This window comes from Lynx rufus, unplaced genomic scaffold, assembly GCF_022079265.1.
Source record: "Lynx rufus isolate CCGP_SWC_20201006 ecotype Redwood Valley unplaced genomic scaffold, mLynRuf1.p SCAF_4, whole genome shotgun sequence".
Lineage (NCBI taxonomy): Eukaryota > Metazoa > Chordata > Mammalia > Carnivora > Felidae > Lynx > Lynx rufus.
This window is the reverse complement of record NW_025814856.1, coordinates 165112577-165129525: the sequence shown is the minus strand read 5'-3', so window position 1 is coordinate 165129525 and position 16949 is coordinate 165112577. Positions and strand designations below refer to the sequence as shown.

General features: G+C 38.3%; 1 protein-coding gene across 15 annotated transcripts in view; it reads left to right on the top strand.

Annotated features, from left to right (window-relative positions):
* KMT2C (lysine methyltransferase 2C) overlaps window positions 1–16949 on the top strand; it is a 286322-nt gene that overhangs the window by 160954 nt on the left and 108419 nt on the right. For all 15 annotated transcript variants that reach the window (XM_047096384.1, XM_047096376.1, XM_047096375.1 and 12 more), the window contains 5 exons: window positions 3439–3610; window positions 5550–5664; window positions 14783–14952; window positions 15408–15559; window positions 16646–16759. In XM_047096384.1, the coding sequence (XP_046952340.1) occupies window positions 3439–3610; window positions 5550–5664; window positions 14783–14952; window positions 15408–15559; window positions 16646–16759 (723 nt within the window). The remainder of the gene's footprint in view (window positions 1–3438; window positions 3611–5549; window positions 5665–14782; window positions 14953–15407; window positions 15560–16645; window positions 16760–16949) is intronic.

Below are 16949 nucleotides of genomic sequence, written 5' to 3'. Positions count from 1 at the left end.
TGTTTTTAGACTGAGTGTATCATGTGGATGTGTTTCTTTGTCTCATTTATTACCAGTGATCCATACTAATCAAAACAGCATGATCGTGTTGTCATTAAGGAACTGCTGTCAACTGTCATAGTAATTTCTGCTGCAGCGATACACACGGTTATCTTAGTGTAGAATGGGCTTTGCTTAGTGTGGTGCACAGTGCTGTGCGCTAGAAATAGGACGTGAGCAACGTAAGTACTGTTTTTCTAGTATTCATGCTAAAAATGTTAAATTACAGTTCAGAAAAAAACACATTTAATCCAGTGTGTCCAAAATATTGATATTTTAACATGTGAGCAGTAAAAATTTTTGATATTTGACATTACTTCCTTCCTAGTAAGTCTTTGGAATCTGGGGTGCAGTTTAAACGCATAGCACATGTCACTTTGGACAATCACGTTTCCGTTGCTCAGTGGCCACATGTGACCAGTAGCTACCATGGCAAGTTAAGTGTCAAAATAGCAAACTCTGGAACGTTTCACAGAAGCATTTCACACAGTGTTCCCTGCATGTTTACAGTAGAAAGATGAACTGAGTAGTGTCTGATCCTCAGAATGTAGTATTTGCTTCAATTTCTGTAAGTTTTGAGTAGGCAAAGAAATAAAAGGTTAGTTTTTAAATGTACATAGCTTGAATGACTAAATATTGGCACTCTCTTTTAGTATTAAAAAAAATTGACCCTATTATGTCATTTCTATCAAAAATGAACTAATTTATGACATTTCCATTTTTAGATTAATGACTTATTTTAAATGCCGGTCAAAGAGTCATTTAAAAGTGATTTAAGACCTATTTAATAAAAGAGGATACAAAGTTGAAAAAGACAAGGTCCCTACCCTTTAAGTGTTCATAATATTGTGTTATAATCACTTGATTTTATAACAGTTTATTCTCAGCATTTGGGGAAAAGGTATACTCAACAACTAAATGGATATTTAGGTGTGGTAACATTAGATATTCAGGGCTATGTGAGCAGAGTTTTGAAGGCCTCTTTGGAAAGGGTTAGGGGCACAGTAAAGGGACAAAATTTCAAGCAGTGACAACGATGTATATGAGCACACGGGCACTGAACAGCATGTGTGTTAATGTGCATAGCAAGCTGCTTGTTGTCACCAGGAATAGTGCGTGGTCCTCGGATTTCACTGGAAAGGGAGGTAAGGGCTCCCCCCCCCCCCTTTATGCTAGAAAATTTTTACTTTTTTTTCCTCTTAGGTGAAAAGGTGGGTATTGATAAAAATTTAAGCAGGGCATAGCAATTAGATTCACAATTTTGAAAACTTATTCGAGATGTGTAGATGATTAGTGAGAAGATCAGATCCGTCAACACGGATCCATTTAGAAGATACTGTAATTACCAAGGCAAAGTGGGCTGGACTGAACTATACAAATTGAAGGAAGAAGGATATATAGGAAGTTTATTCAGTAGGAGTTGGTGTCTACTTGGATGTGTTGGGTCAGAGAAGAGGAATAGTGAGACTAAAGTTTCTGCCTTTACCCAGAATGATTGAGAAAAACAGGAGAGGTTTAGATTTTTTTTTTTAATTTTTTTTTCAACGTTTTTATTTATTTTTGGGACAGACAGAGACAGAGCATGAACGGGGGAGGGGCAGAGAGAGAGGGAGACACAGAATCGGAAACAGGCTCCAGGCTCCGAGCCATCAGCCCAGAGCCTGACGCGGGGCTCGAACTCACGGACCGCGAGATCGTGACCTGGCTGAAGTCGGACGCTTAACCGACTGCGCCACCCAGGCGCCCCTGAGAGGTTTAGATTTTAAAAGTGTTTTATTTTAGAGGTGTTAAGTTTTGAGTATTTTTAGAACATCTGGCTATTGAGGTCCAGTGAGACTTGAGAATAACATCTTATAATTTAGAAGGAAGTTTGGGGCTAGTGGCACAGATTTGGGAATCATGGGAGTTGATCGCAAAGGGAAACCATGGAACAGGATGAAACCCTAAAATACTCCAGCATTTAGAGGGACCGTAGGGGTCCAGAAGCCAACGTGGGAGGTGGGATGGAGGCATGGGAAACCTGAGGGGAGTTCAGGAGAAAGTTGCCATCATAGAAGCCAAGAGAAGGGACTTTACTGTGGGAGTGGATAGTAATGTGAATGCTGCAAAGGATAAAAAGAGGTCTGAAAAGTAACCATTGGATTTCATAGACCATTGGTAGCCTCCTGAAGGTGGCGCCAGGTGCATGGCAGGTGTGCAGCTGCCAGGGCTCCAGCTGGAGGGCCAGGTACACTCCAGGACTTGGTTCTGGACTGCGAATGGTTTCTACCATTTTAAAAGGACTCTAAAGGAAAGAGCAAAAGTCTGTATATTAGAGATTCTATGGCTTATAAAACCAGTTTGTCAAGCAAAAGGAATAGATGATTACTCCGCTTCAAGATGCTTGACTGGCAAAAAAACAAGGTGGAAAGGGCTTATAGCCAGAGAGGACTGACCAAACCTTCAAAAAGTAAAAGGGAGGGAAAAAGAACGTTCGTCTATACAATTTAAAAGTCTTCAGATCATCAGCTAATCAAACCATTTAGTATGTGTCACATGTAGACATACTTATATAGATCATCAAATTAGTATGATTTTAGAACATGATTTTTCTTACTGTAATATGCATGAGTTTAACTGTGTACTTGGCAGGACAGTTCATTGTTACATTTTTGTTTAAGATGGTAAAAGAGCTTAAAAAGTGCTATTTCTTTTAATCCATATCTGGGGGTAGAGGATGTCCATGATTACCTAGACTTTAATACTTTTTTACAAACTGGCAATTCATATAGATGAATATAGAATTAGTATATGAAGTTTTGTATTTGTGTACAAATACGTAGTTTCCATATTTAATATTCTCCTTCATACGATGTTTTCTAGTATTAAAAAAACCAATATTTGATCTGAATAAAAATCAGTCTGTTTATGCTTAAGAAGCACTTAATTTAGTTGATATTAACATTTCTTAATTGTCTCTTGACTTATCTTGTTAATTTTAAAATACATTTAACATCCAAATAAAATGGTTCTTTTTGCACTGCAAGGCATTTTCTCAGTTGATATTTTCCTGTTTGGTTCTTTTCAGCAAGCATATGTTGAGAATTTAGTAGGTGTCCAGCATCGTCACTGGTACCAGTGATATAAAATTAGATAAGAACTGCTCTGGTCTCAGGTAGATGTAGGCACAAATAAACTACGTCAAAACTATATGATTAAATTTAATGTAATTAATTTTAAACTAAATACATTAGTGTTTTTACTGAGACCTTATTCTGATTGGATCAGTTCAATGTGGATAACATCGAGTGTCTGAAAGGTTTACCATGCAAATTCCCTTCAAGTGATTTTTTAAACTGTAAAGTCAGAAAAATATTAAACTCTTCTACAACAATTTCATTGTTTTACTGTTAATTATAGCAAAGGAAGATGCAAACTGTGCAGTGTGCGACAGCCCGGGAGACCTCTTAGATCAGTTCTTTTGTACTACTTGTGGTCAGCACTATCATGGAATGTGCCTGGATATAGCGGTTACTCCATTAAAACGTGCAGGTTGGCAATGTCCTGAGTGCAAAGTGTGCCAGAACTGCAAGTAAGTTTTAATTTCAACTCAAAGGTGTGTATTGAGTTTAAGAGAGACCCTATTGTTAGGTGCTAAAGGTTTGTGTAATATGATAAAGATTGTTCATACTGCAGCTATATTCATTCCCACTGACTTCATCATGTCTTTAAAAAATTACTAGATATTAACATTTATATTATTTTGAAACAAGTCTAAACAAAAACTAATTTTCATAATTTTAAATTCCTCTGGTTGCCTAAAAAACTCATTTAAATTTGCCAGACATTTTAAATGAATGATATTAACAATTTAAAAGAAGCATTAGAGAAACAAAGCAACTAATTTTGAGAGAGACTGGGGTGGAGACCTAATAGGAAAATAAACTTCTAATTGCAGAAAGTTATATGAGAGCGAGTGAAAGAATCAGTGATGTGTTTCAATTTCCATCCTAGGAAGAACTATTTATACTAAGACTACTTAAAAAAAAAAAAAAAAAAAAAAAGAAAGAAAAAAAGAAACCTGTATATATCTGAAGACAGTTACCTTCAGTAGACCCTGGTCACCATAATACTGAAGCACAGTTGCTGTATGGCATGTAAACATTTGGAATGGGATTATCTCTTCCTATTTGTTGTATTCCATCCTTTGGTTATTTCTCCAGTCTTTTTTGTGATTTTTTTTTTCTCCTGCTACTAATTAGCATGATAATTTGGGGAAGTTATCTGCATCTATAGCAGTCTTCAAATTGTTTACAAGCCAAGGACTTTTGTAACAGGAGAAATTAAGCCCACCACTGCCATGATCAGTCTGTTTTATTTCTAATTTAATTGGATAACAGTCAGCATCGATATCTTAAGTATGTGGAATGAATAGGACCATGTGCTTTTATATTTTGGTTAAAAATTAAAATATCAGCAAACATGTATTTGATACCTTGTTATCTGTGCCTAGTTTCTTGGGAAGGAATAAGAGAACTTGAAGAAAGATTGCTTTTCCTCCAAGATCTTTCCACATAGCTAAAGAGATAAAACATGCAATTTTATGTGTAGAATTTGTTAAAATGAATAAGAAATAACTAGAGGCCAACTAACCCATCTTCCTGTTTACTTCTGTTTGTCCCCAGGTGTTACTCAGCGGCTCCTCTCTCCACTCTTCTTCTTGCATTCCCCAGTTTTTCTTTTCCCGTCCTCTTGAAGTAAATTCTTAGTCTCTGAGAGTGGCTGATAGCCAGGAATCGAGGCAGAGCTCATGCTGTAGGGCAGGGGCCCGATCTTTGGGGCAGAAGAGCATTCAGGGAAAAGAGTTGAGGTTTTTTGACTACAATTCTTAATAATTTTGAAGAGATGATTCTTAACACCTGTTTATTTAGTACCAATGCTCAGTGGATATTCTAAGCTCTTCAACCAGAATTTATATTTAATTCTCAGTGTCTTTTGTTCACATTTTATACCTGAAACCAAGAGGACTCAAGTGAATTTTATTCAGGAGTCACACAACTAGTGGAACAGCAGTGTGAATACAAATATAGGTCTGATGCCAAATTCTATCCTCTTTTTATTATATGACAATGTCTTTCCGATTCATGATGCCAACGCTTGTTCCTTCCCGTGCAGCATCACCTGTCAGTTACAGCTCCTTCCCCTAGAAAGGGTGTTTACTGAGATGTTTAAAAAATAAAGGCCAGAGTCCTTCATGTTCCCTTAACCTTCCTTCTCTGCAGGAACCCTAACCTGGCTAAAGCAGGTTCACCACAGGTGAGCACTCAGTAAGGATAATCCTGTAGGCACCTTAGGAAGATGTCTGTTTCATCCTCCAGGGGGTTACCTCTATCATTCTCTGAGCGTAGACGAAACAGACACTGAGGTATTTATGAACTGGGCAGGTCCTAGGACTGATTCTTTTCATGATTACTTATGTTATAAACATAAGTTTAAAGATAAGGCATCATTAATGCTATCTTATTTTTTAGACAATCGGGAGAAGATAGCAAGATGCTAGTGTGTGATACGTGTGACAAAGGGTATCATACTTTTTGTCTTCAACCAGTTATGAAATCAGTACCAACCAATGGCTGGAAATGCAAAGTAAGTTGTTTATGTTTTTAAGAAAAATATCATCATCTGTATGCTTTTCATATAGACCAGACAAATCGGATACCTATTCAAATCTATACATTATCATCAACTTTAAAAAAAACAACAACAGCTTTATGGATGTATAATTAATATTCAATAAACTGCACATATTTAAAGTCTGTAATTTAATTATACGTGTATACATTTATGAAACCGTCATCACCTTCCAACATAATGACCAGATTCATCACCCCTAAAAGTTTCATGGTGCTCCTTGGGAAACCCTCTTTTCCAGCTGTTCACCCTCCCCCGCCGCCCCTGTCTTCCAGGCACTGTGCTGTCACTCACCATTGGTTAATTTGCATTTTCTAGAGTTTTATATAAATGATATCGTATAGTATATACTCTTGGTGGGGGGAGGGTCTAGCTTTTTAAACTCAGCAAGATTAATAGTTTGAGACTCACCCCCATTTTTTGTGCATGTCATTAGTGACTCCTTTTTATTGGCAGTTAGTGGACATATCATAAATTGTTTATCAAATCACTTGTTGGTGAACCTTTGGGTTGTTTACAATTTTAAGCTGTCATGAAAAATGCTGTTATGAACATGTTAACGTATGTATGGTGCTTCATGGCTTAGAAATTGGTTTTGAATGATTTATCTTTAATCTTTCCAGAAAACTATCTGAAATGTAGTAGCCCCGTATGAAGATACTGAAAACACAGAGCTATAGTTTTAAAATTCAGTAACTTAAAATTCAGAGATAAAACACACATTTTGGTGATTGTGTAGTGATTTCATATGCACATCACATTTTTATGGGTGTAAGTACACTTGTATTAAATATTTGGAATCATACGGTATATATTCATATATTGTCCCTCCCCTGTGGTAGTAGTTAGTAAGTGATTATTAGATCTTTACTTTTTAGACGATATTTAACGTTTCTCTTGGTTTTGAGAGTCAGAGGAGGTCTTGTAGACATTGTTTCATTGCTGAAGATAGTAGTCTTTCTGCTTGGTTATGACAACTTTAAGACACATTTTCAGTTTTTTTTCACTTTTTCCGGGTAGTCTTTTAGTCCGTGATTCTCCCTTCTTCCATCTATTTTGTTATTTGCATCTTTATGACCCTGAGGTGTTCCATGCTGGTCTCTTTAAGCTTCCTGAGGAATTTACTGAGGCTCTGTCCTCTGCATCTCTAAACCCTGTGGGTTGGCTGGCAACTGTACCTACTGGGCAGAGTTAGTACACTACCAGGTAAACAACAAATTTTAGAAGTATTTGTCCACGGAAGCACAGAATAGTTAAACGCTTCAAGTGAAACTAGAAGGGTAGATCAAATTTATCTTTAAGTCTCAACTGACTGAATCTTTTTTTTTCCCCCCGTTTGGAAGATATTTACCAACAGTATTTGCTGTGACTTTTCTTTAGATATTCTCTAGGATGGCTCAATCATAAAAGTAGTTCATGTACTTCCTTTGAAATTCATATGGGTAAACTAATAAATTCCAGATGAGAGCTGGTGAGGACCTAGTGGTTAATTGTCCAAGTTTACTTATTTGTAGAAGCAGAATAGGGAATAAAACTCAGGTTTCCTGTCTTTTTTTTTTTTTTTTTTTAATATGTTCATTTTGAGACAGAGAGAGAATCCCAAGCAGGCTCTGCACTGACAGTGCAATGTGGGGCTTGAACCCATAACCGTGAAATGACGACCTGAGCGGAAACCAAGAGTCGGATGCTCAACCGACTGAGCCACCCAGGTGCCTCTGAGGTTTCCTGTCTTCCCATGTTTTATCCCATATATAATGCTGTCTCCCTATGCTGTCAGACTATACTTCCTTGAGGAGCAGGGCTTTTCTTTGTAGATTAATTAAGAAATATTCCTTATCTAATTTTCACTTGGTATGAGTGTGTAGATGCTAAGAAATTAGACTTTAGATCCATAGGCCATCTCTATACATCCCCCAGGTTGAGTTTTTATTATTATTATTATCTCAATTTTATAGAACAGACATGAAGCTAGGCGTAAACTTTCTTTTTATCTTCAATATGTACACTGCCTTTAAAAAAAACTAGTATAAAGTAAATATTTAATCTGACATACAATTTTGCTTTGAAACTAAATTGCCAGGATTGGGTTTAAAAGAAAGATATTTTCTCATGCTCAGTTCAGTGTGTAAGCTTTTCCTCTGGCTTTAATAACGTTGATACAGAGAATGCCTTTTGTATTTGTATAAAAATAGTATTGATAATGTCCTGACCATGTTTACTAGCTCAGAATAATCAGACCTCGAAGTGCCAACAAGCAGCCCTTCGACAGTAGATGTAATGAAGTGTCGGTGTAACTATAGCTTTTTGTTCATGAGTGCACCGTTGTGGTACAGTTGAAATCTGTACTAAATGGGGTATCAATCCAATTATTTCTAAAATAGGGAACAGAAGTTCCTCATTTTAAGTTACTGGTGTGTTGTTTGCCCTTTAACTGTAGCCCAGTCGATGTATATGCAGACAGGAACCCTCTCTGCTGGCTCTGTGGCGCCCTGTGCTGTCCGCACAGCTCCTTCTTGCCATAATTGTACTGTGTAAAATCTTGCATCTTTCACACACTTTTGATGCACTTGATAAATACAAAAGCTAAATGCAGGTATTAAAATCTGCATTCTGCATTGTGTGACCCTAGGAGGTCAGTTAAATTTTTTTTTGTTAGCATTTCTATGAAAAATTTCAAATTTTCAGAAAACAGCCCTCTAGGACTGCATCTGTGGTCTACCTACGCCCTCACTTTCTTGCCCCCTCGGCACAGAAACGCGCTCCCGTTACCCGAGCACGGCCCTTCTCTGGACCGCCAGGTTTGTCTCGACTTCAGCCTAGCGGCGTTCAGAGGGGCGGCGTGGGTGGGTGGCTGAAACGGCCCCGGAATCCGAGGGGAGGGGTCAGGCTCCAGGGGGAGGCTTCCTGGGCTGCTGGCCTGCAGGCTGTGAGGTAGAACCAGCCTGAGGCTGCCTCTAGAAGCTGGAAAGGTGTGCTGGCCCAGCAGGGGTGGGAGGTTGTTTGCTGTCTCAGGAAAGCCTTGGAAAGGGGAGCGAGCTCACCTGTAGGACCCCGAGGATTGGGTGAGGGGGTGGGGGAGCGCGGAGGAAGCCGAGCACCTGCGCCAAGGCCCCGCCCACCGCAGGTCTGGGCCACCTGGAACTTGCGGCCGTCTCCCGGTTCCAGGGCGGTGGGCGGTGAGTTCCGGGCCGCCGCCCGAGGGTGGGGATAGGAGGAGAGGGGCCTCTGCCCTGGGGACGGAGATCGTGCGGTAACTGCCCTCCGGTAACTGCCCTCCGGTGTGGCTCCCGGAAGGCGGGGCCTGGGGGCCGACCAGGTGGGGCTGCAGTCGGCCTCTCGGCAATTCCGGTTCCTTCCTGTCTGCAGGGCCCGCGCTTTCCTGGGTTCGCGTGTTTTCTCGTCTTGATTATTGGGCCACAGAAAAAAACCTGCTGTCGGCAGATTTGTATGTTTATGCTTTCATCTTTACGTACCTTTACTTGCCTTTTTTGTTTTCCGAAATAGATAGTTGAATTCATAATTCGTTTTCTTTACTTTTCTAAGGAGAAAAAGTACATTTAAGACTATACATTTACCTTCGATTATAGCTTTGGCAGCACTCGAATTTGTTGTATTTGTTACTGTCTCTGTGTACATCTGAACTAATCACTGTATCTATTTTTAAGTCATACTTAAGCATGTAAATTTCTGCTCTAATTGTATTTGATCCAATAATTAACCGGTGTAGTTTTCTTTTTCACAAAGAGTGACTTTAAGATGTAGTATTTGTGTTTATTAATTCATACAAAGTCCTTTTTGTTGTTTGACTAGTTGATTCCACAACATATCAGGATGTACATAAAATTGACCGCTGCGGTTTTTCTCATCAGTTTTTCTTTGTAGTTTACTTTTTCTTCTATAAACAAAACTAATATTTTGTCGTTGTTCTCTAGCAAGTGGGTCAGGTCAGTGTTGATATGTTGTGCTTTTTATCAGTGTAAAGCTACTCTGTTGTGTAATGCCTTTTTTTGGAGGGGGTGAATGCAAGGAACCAGCTACTTTTGTTTGCCTGGCCATATGGCCTTATAGGGCTTTAGTTTGCCAGTTGAATGTATCTTTTCACAGCTTTTTATTTTGTGTCATTTTAAAAGTATTCTTTGAAAGGTTTAATAGACTTAACTATTGAGATTAATGGTTGCTATTGAGATGCTTGGCTATTTTAAGACATTGGTTCTTTTGATTTCCTTTCTGTTTTTCTGTTACTTTTATTTCCTGCAATAATTTGCAATTAAGAATCTTATTTTATGAATGCTGAGTTATAGATGTTGAAAGTGTAAATGTTTTCTTCTCCCACTTATCACTGAAAATGAAGAAGTGAGAAATTTTCCTTCCTTTCCTTTCTTTGTCTTATATTAAGACTGTAAACGTTGTCACGTTTCCCTTGCAAAAAATGTCGTTTCTTTTTTTTAAAAAATTTTTTTTTCAACGTTTATTTATTTTTGGGACAGAGAGAGACAGAGCATGAACGGGGGAGGGGCAGAGAGAGAGGGAGACACAGAATCGGAAACAGGCTCCAGGCTCCGAGCCATCAGCCCAGAGCGCGACGCGGGGCTCGAACTCCCGGACCGCGAGATCGTGACCTGGCTGAAGTCGGACGCTTAACCGACTGCGCCACCCAGGCGCCCCAAAAATGTCGTTTCTTTATAAATTCCAGTCTCATTTAGCCCCCAGTTGTTTGGATTCTTGGTTATGGAATAGTCATTTTTCTGAAATCCTGCATATCTGAAAGAGACAGTTGTTGCCTTTAGACTACCACAAGAAGTTGTTTTGGTATTACTTTGTTTTACAACTTTTTCTTTTTTATGTTGTGGAAACTCCTCCCCCAGTTTGTGGTATCACAGAAGAAAACTTTTCCTTTTTTTTTTTCTTTTAAGACATTCACTTAATTAAAATCCTTTTTTTACTAAGAGCTTTGGGATCTTCGTTTTTGTCAGTTACTTGGAATAAGTTGTTTTGAGACTGTATCTGATTGCGGTTCTGCAGTAATTAGTGTTACCTGGAACACGCTGACCACGGTCGGTCTCTAGTCTGGCCAAAGAAAAGGTCTAAGGAAGTGTTGGTTAACTTTGCCCTTTTTTTTTTCTTTTTCTCTTTACATTTGCCACCTTTACGGTCTCTTAAATAATCTTCAGTAACATCTAGATAATTTTGTTTCCTTCTTAAAATAAGGAAACATTATCATCTTTGCTGTGCTTTTCATTATCTTGGAAAATGTCTTCAGAAGTCTGGGTGTATTTCTTGCCGCTGTTCTCTTTTATCTTTGTCTTGCTTGCTCTCTTCCTGATTTGTCGTCTATAATAGTCTGCCATGCTCTTTCACAGTGACTGAATCATGTATAATCTTGCTGAGAATACATAGTTTTGTTTTAATTCTGCTCTGTGGAGGTATTACAACGTGGGTAAAAGATGAGGCCGGGGAGTCAGCCCCACTCTTCTAGTGACTAAATACAGGATCTTTGGCAAAGTGTTTTACTTCCTTAAGCCAGTCTTTCTCCCCTAGAGAATGTGAATGGAACTTCCCTCACAGTGGTGTTGGATTTAGCGAGGTGATGCCTGTAAAGTGCCATGTAATGCCTGAATTAAGTACCCAAATAATCATCGTGGACTTTTTCCACAGGAAGTCTTATCCACTGTGCAGCTTGAGAGAATGATCCTCTTTCTCAGCTGTCAAATGTTTTCATAGATGTCTATAGTCTTTTGTCATAATTCATTCGTTTATTTAACATTGGGAGGCCTGCTGTATGTCAGGCACTGTGCTGCAGGTTCGAGGTCTGCCTTTCGGGAGGGGGCAGACTAGTGAGGTTGCTCACGCTGAAGTTGGGGGGCTCTGAAGACGGGGTGGTCTTTTTAGCAACTTTATTGTATACCAGTCATTGTCGGGTAGGTTCTTTTTCTAGTTTCTCTGTCAGGAACGCTTGTGTGTTGACACGTCATGCATTTTTAAAAATTATTTTGAAATAATTTCGAACTTTAGAAGTTGGAAAAATAAAAACACCCATATGCCATTTCCCAAGATTTACCATTGTTAGGATTTCAGTATCATTGTGCACCCTCTTTCTTTCTTCTCCTTCCCCCAACTCTTTTTTTGCCCTGAACTGTTTGAGGGTTAAGTTATATATACCGTGCCCCCTTTACCCTTAAACACTTCAGTGTGTATTTCCTCACAGTAGGGATATTCTTACAGAATCACAGCACAGGCTACCAATTTCATATGTTTATATCAGTGTAAGTATTTTCATCTAATCTCTTATCCATATTTCAATTTTGTCACTTGATCTAACATCCCATATAGCATTCGCCCCCTCCCATGCAGGTTCCAAGATCTGGTCTAGGGTGAGGTATTCTGTTTAGTTGTCTGTTTGACTCTTTTAATCTGGAAGTTTTCCTAAGCCCCTTCTCTGTCTTTCCGATATTGACATTTTTGAAGACTAGAGTTCTTCCCCATATACGTGTTTTTGTTTTTGTTTTTCCTCCAAATAGAACTTGTCTCATTTTGCCTTTGTCTAATACTTCTTCATAATTAGATAGTCACGTGTTCTCGGTCAGATGACTGTATAAGTGACGATGTGCCCTTCTCGGGGTATCCCTGCTAGAGGCACGTGGTGCTTATCTCACCCTCATAGGTGACGTGAATTCTGATAATTTGGTTAAGCTGCTGTCGAACTTCTTCACTGTTTGTTTTTTTTTTCTCTCGATGTAATAAAACATATGAGAAGATAGTTAAGACCATGTGAATATCTTGCTCCCGAGAGCATTTTTATGATATTTCCTCCAAGACCTTAGGAACCCTTGTTTGATGCATTTTTACCTCTTGGTATTAAAGGGATGCTTTATGTAGCCCTAGCATTTCTTGGCATTTACCAGTCAGCCCTCTGCACTTTACTGTAAGCAAGAACTCTCCCTTTTATTACATGCCACAATTATTTGTTTATTGTCAACATTGAGAAATTTCCATTATTTTCAGTAATTTATAGTTCTTTACCTAATTCATTTTACACTCAGATTGTCCCATATTTGCCCTTGGTGGCCTCTTCAGGCTGGCTTCTATGGTTTTGTGACATGTCCTCACCATTTATTTGAATACTTCCATTACATTTTGGCATAACAAGATGTCCCAAGCTCATCGTACACCTTCCTGCTCCGCCCGGGGAATCAGCCCACTTTTCCGTAAGTGGTTCCGGTTCCTTTGGTGGAAAGTGGGTGCGAGATGTGCTCATTGCTATGGGTGTGTTTGTTTCTTTGTCTTTTCAGCAGATGGGACAGGAAATACATCGTGTGTAAACACACACACATATGTATTCAAATAAATGTGTCTGTACTCACACATGTATAATTATAAATGACAGTTCTGAGTAGAACTTTTTATATAACTTTGACTTTTGAAAGTATGTTAATATCCTATATATTTTTAAAAAAATAAGAAAAAGGGAATAAAATCTGTTACTGAGAGCAAGCCGAGGTAGGTTTGTTTATTTGAGCCGTTGAGTAAATGTGTTGGTGTTGTTGGGACGAGAGAAGAATACAGATACAAAATGAATGGGAGAAAGCAAGAATTCAGTGGGAGGGGTCAGAACTGGAGTCACTGGTGTAAATTCATTATTTATAAATTATGTACACGTGAATATGTTAATTCTTCCCTCTCGAACCCAAAATTGTATATCTTACTTTGTTATGTTCTTTTATTGAATTTATGATTGATTCTCTAGGATTTTCCAAGTGCTATCTTGTCATCCAGGGATAGTTTTGTTTGTTTTCCTGTTTTCATTTGTTTCATGGTTTACATTGGCTTCAGAACCAGGTTAATTAGATAGTAGTGGAGGTAGGTGGCATCCTTGCTTTCTTCCTGACCTTGGTGGGAATGCCTCTAGGGTTCTCCACTTAAATAAAATGCTGGCTTTAGGATCAGGATATGTATGTGTATCACATTTAGAAAATACTCATCTGTTATTTTTCTGAAGAGGTTTTTTTCTTCTCTCTCTCTCTCCTTTTTTTTTTTTTTTGTTTTTTTAAGGCTTTACTTTTTTTCCAAAGGTTTTTTTCAGCATCTGTTGAAATGCAGTCATTTATTTTTTCTTTTCAGACCTAATAATATGTCAGATTTTATTAATAGATTTTCTAATATTTAACCATTCTTGCATATCTAGTATAATCTCCATTTGCTCATATTTTATTCAGGATTTTTGCCTCAATATTTATGAGCATATTTGTTTTAAAACTGTAAGACTTTAGCGAATTGGTGGTTCATGCTAGTTTCTCTTTTTTTGATCGGCAAATCTTTCATACTCAGCAGCTCAGAAAGTACAATTCCTTTTTTTCCTGGTGTCTTAGATTGAAAATTGGGGTGGATGACGAGAACTCACAATTTATCAGCTGTGTGCCCAGGATTTTAAGACGAGTTGGCTAAAGGTGCAGGAGAGAGTTTGGCAGGGTTCTGGCAGGCCTTGCGCTCTGTAACCAGTCCTGCTTCGGTAAGGATAGGGCTTCCTGTTTGAAAACGTGAGAAGCCGTAATTGGATTTTGATGTGGAGAGATTATGTTCACACTTTCGGACTCCAGGTCATTTGGAGTGGGTCACGATAGTTCTTTTGTGCGAATTCTTGTTTTTAGTCCCTGAGCCACCGACAGGCAGATGAAGTACCGGTGTGTTTTCCCAGCACGGAGTCGAACGCTTAGTTCACAGAAGCTGCCTCCTGATTCGGGGATAGGTTTTTTTTTTTGTTTTTTTTTTTTTTGTTTTTTTTGAAGTTTGGGTTGCTATGTTCTTGGTTTTCCTCCTTCCCTATTTATGCTTTCTTGGATGTCTCTAGCCCCTATTTATGTTTTCCTAGAGGTTTTAGTGCAAATTGAATGATGTCTCCTCAGATGTTCAAAAACACACTGCCTTTTCAAAAACATACATCCTAAACGAGTGTCAAGAAAATTAAAGCTTAATGTATAATGTACGAATGTTTCATTGATTTCAAAAAGGTTCGCACCAGAACTGCAATACAAATGCATAACAAACTGTTTTTGTTTTCATTTTTTCTGGTGTTTAGAATTGCAGAATATGTGTAGAGTGTGGCACACGATCTAGTTCTCAGTGGCACCACAATTGCTTGGTATGTGACAGTTGTTACCAACAACAGGATAACTTATGTCCTTTCTGTGGGAAGTGCTACCATCCAGAATTGCAGAAAGACATGCTTCACTGTAATATGTGCAAGAGGTAAGAAGACACAGTTCTCCCACTGAAGTGTTTTGTCAGTTCTTCTATCCACGCGATCATTTGTGCTGTCATGTATCTTTGAGCTCCAAGCTTTTATCACTCCAGTAATCCTTTTAGTACTGAGTACTGTTAAAGATGAAATGAAATTACATATTTATGAGTCTGGAAGGCAGAAGGAAGGGAATGGGCGAAAGACCTGAAATGAGCATTGAGAGGGAAAAGTAAGGAGGAAATAGTTTAAAGATATGGAAGTAAAAACATGTGAACACCTTTGAATGACATCTAAAAATGCCAGTTCCTTTTCTAGAACCTTCACCAGTTGCCAACCCCTACAACCTCTCTTCTATTACCCTTAACTCTTCCTATACCCAGTTCAGCAATTGTCTCTTTTTTTTCCAAGATAGTAACTTGTCTTTAAATTAGAAAATTTTATTTAAATATATTTATCACTGCAGATGGGTTCACTTAGAATGTGACAAACCAACAGATCACGAGCTGGAGTCTCAGTTCAAAGAAGAGTATATCTGCATGTATTGTAAACACTTAGCTGCTGAAATGGACCCCTTACAGCCAGGTGATGAAGTGGAGATGGCCGAAGTCACTACAGGTAAACTTGAGAATTTTTGTTTCTTTTTAATGATACTGTGCCAACCAGTCACCGATGCATTATTTTAGTAATGATGAGGGAATCCTGTGTATCAGATCCCATCTTATTCTTAATTTCTCAACCTTTAATTTAAATGTGCAGGTGATTTGGGTCATCTCTGAATCTGATGGCTGACAGCAAATCTAGCTGTTCTCCAGCCCTTTTCCTAATAGTCGAATTCTAGGACCAGTGTGCCTTACTCCAGCTGTGCTCTTGGAGCCAACAGAAGTTGTCAGTGTTTGGCAATATGACCTAGTTCGTACTTTATAACCTGGGATTATTTCACTCCAAGGTTTAGTTTAGTGGTTTTTGTTTTTTGTTTTTTAAGTTTATATTTATTTTGAGAGATACAGAGCAAGCAGGGGAGGGGTAGAGAGACAGACAGACAGACAGGCAGAATCCTGAGCAGGCTCCGAGCTTTCAGTGCAGAGCCCTGTGTGGGGCTCGAACTCACGAACTGTGAGATCGTGACCTGAGCTGAAATCAAGAGTTGGACACTTAACCGATTGAGCCACCCAGGCACCCCACAAGTTTTAGTTTTGTAATGTCCTTCTTAAATGTTAATTCATATATTTTGATCCCCAGATCAAAATAATTGCTTAGGTAATTTTAGTAGTATACTGTTGTTGGTTGTAAACATAATAACGAGTTTTTTGGTGGTAAAGAAAACAGATCTGCTTACCAGACCATTTTTCACTTTCATCAATATGGTGACTTTTATAAACTCCTATTTTATCATCTATGAGAAGTTTAAGTAGATGCAGCTTAATTATTAATGTTTTTTTGCCAAGATGCCATCAGTATACAGTTGTGCAATATCCTTTTAAAATAATAAAGTGCCAGTAACCTTTTAATTCATAGTTTCCCTGTTTTTTTCATTAACATGTAAAATGTAGATATGTATTTGGTTGAAAAACTTAAAGCGTGGGGAAGAATTTATGGCATTTTGGGTGGTAATTTACTCTCACATAGGAAAGTCATATTTATATAGTTAAAAAATCAGGGAAAATTTACTCTAAGCTAAAGAATAAATAATTTTCTCTTAAGATTGTAATAATGAAATGGAAGTTGAAGGACCTGAAGACCATATGGTATTTCCGGAGCAAGTAGTTAACGAAGACATCAGTGGTCAGGAGTCCACACCTGGAATTGTTCCAGATGGTAAGAATGTTTTCGGTAATGGATATAATTTATTTTCTGAAGAAAATGTATATGTACGTTGAATATGTGAACATACACTAAAACTTTACTAAATAAAAATGAGCTACGAGTGTAGTCATTTAGGAAATTGTTTTAGAGAGGAGTTTTCTAGTCAAATAACATTAGAAATTAATACGAGAAAGGACTTACT